At 56.9% G+C, this 1,474-nt stretch overlaps 1 protein-coding gene across 1 annotated transcript in view; it reads left to right on the top strand.

The window, feature by feature from the left end:
* Window positions 1–1,105: 1,105 nt before the first annotated feature.
* Window positions 1,106–1,474, top strand: part of CHORDC1 (cysteine and histidine rich domain containing 1) — a 31,454-nt gene continuing 31,085 nt past the window's right edge. The window contains exon 1 of the mRNA XM_019524109.1: window positions 1,106–1,218. Within this exon, the coding sequence (XP_019379654.1) occupies window positions 1,155–1,218 (64 nt within the window). The 5' untranslated portion in view covers window positions 1,106–1,154. The remainder of the gene's footprint in view (window positions 1,219–1,474) is intronic.

Genomic DNA, 1,474 nt, shown 5'->3' with positions numbered 1-1,474 from the left:
ATAGTGATGCTGAAGCCTTGCAAATGACAGGAGCTACTAAGTTTTACATCTACCATTAGAAGCCCTGAACATGGAGCTGATCTGTTTCTGGACTGCAGTCTCTCCTAAAATATAAACCATTGATGGAAAACATCTGTGTGGCATTAAAGAAGTCCATCTTGAATTCTGCAGGCCATCCTGATTGCCTTGTCTCCAAAAAAGAAAGGATAAAGTAGAACTGCAAAAACAGGAAAAATATAAACAAAAGCAACAAAGGTTATCACGGGGCGAGGAATGACTTCCACAGGTGGAGAACGAGTAGATGAAGACTTTTTCATCTGGGAAAACAAATGGCAGCAGGGTAAATTTACACCGTATAGACTAAACAAAGTGCACATCCATCCATCCACACGTGCATGACAAACTTTTGTAGGCTTCATCACAGGCTGTGATAGATAATATGACCACATGGAAGAGGTCTGTAAAATCACGGATGATGGGGACTAGTGGATGCTCGGAGGCCTGTCCCACCCTGTAAATTCTCCAATCAACCATCTCAGACAAGACCTAAGGAGCAGGTTTAAATCTGACTGAAGGAAGCACTTTTTTTCACTGGCAGAACTCATTGCCACAGGAGACCTGGGACATGATCAGTTTGGAGATGGGGGCCACTGGGAACAGTGCTGAGGGCTGCAACTGCCCAGTGCAGGCTGAAAAGGCAAGGCGTGGTCACTCTACACAAGCCTAGCAAGGCAGGGACTGAGCACACCCAGAGCTCACGCTCTTTGCTGTGGTCTCACTCCCAGCCAGGAGCTGCGGACACTGTCCCCCGCAAACTCCCCCCTACGCATGCGCTCCACCTCCCCCTGTCAAGCCCCTCCCCGTTCCATTCTCACCGCGCCTGCGCGCCGCTTGCTTGCGCCAGCCTCCTCCCTCCCCGCACTGCGCCTGTGCATCTCCGCTTCCCTCGCCGGAAGCACCTCCCTATCGAGCTTCGATGGCGCTATTGCGCCTGCGCCGATCGCTGCCCTTTCCTTTCCGCCTCCCGCCTCCCGCCTCATTCTCCCGAAGATTCGCGAAGGTTCCGGAAGGCTCCGCTCGGCTGTTTCCGGCCCGGCACCTCCTCCCTCCCTCCTTCCTGCCGCCGGCGCCGGCTCTACCTCGCGCGTTGCGCCATGGCCCTGCTCTGCTACAACCGCGGCTGTGGGCAGCGCTTCGACCCCGGCACCAACACGGAGGGTGAGAGGGGGTCATGAAGCGCGGGAAGGGAAGGGAAGTGGGTCTGGTTGCCCGGGCAACCGCGCTCCTTCCCCCTCCTCCCCGCCCCGGTTCTATTCCAAGGGGGGGGGAGGCTGTCTCGCTGCCTGGGCAACCGCGTTCCGCTTACCCCCTCCCCCTCCCGGCCCTGTCCCGAGATGCTTGGGAGGGGGGTGTCTGGTTGCTCGGGCAACAGCACTCCTTTCCTTCCACGTTCTGTCCCGGGGGGGGGGGGGGG

Source organism: Gavialis gangeticus, unplaced genomic scaffold, assembly GCF_001723915.1.
Source record: "Gavialis gangeticus isolate Ggan-Ray unplaced genomic scaffold, GavGan_comp1, whole genome shotgun sequence".
Classification (NCBI taxonomy): domain Eukaryota; kingdom Metazoa; phylum Chordata; order Crocodylia; family Gavialidae; genus Gavialis; species Gavialis gangeticus.
Note: the sequence above shows the minus strand (reverse complement) of the source record. Positions and strands in the feature narration are given on the sequence as shown.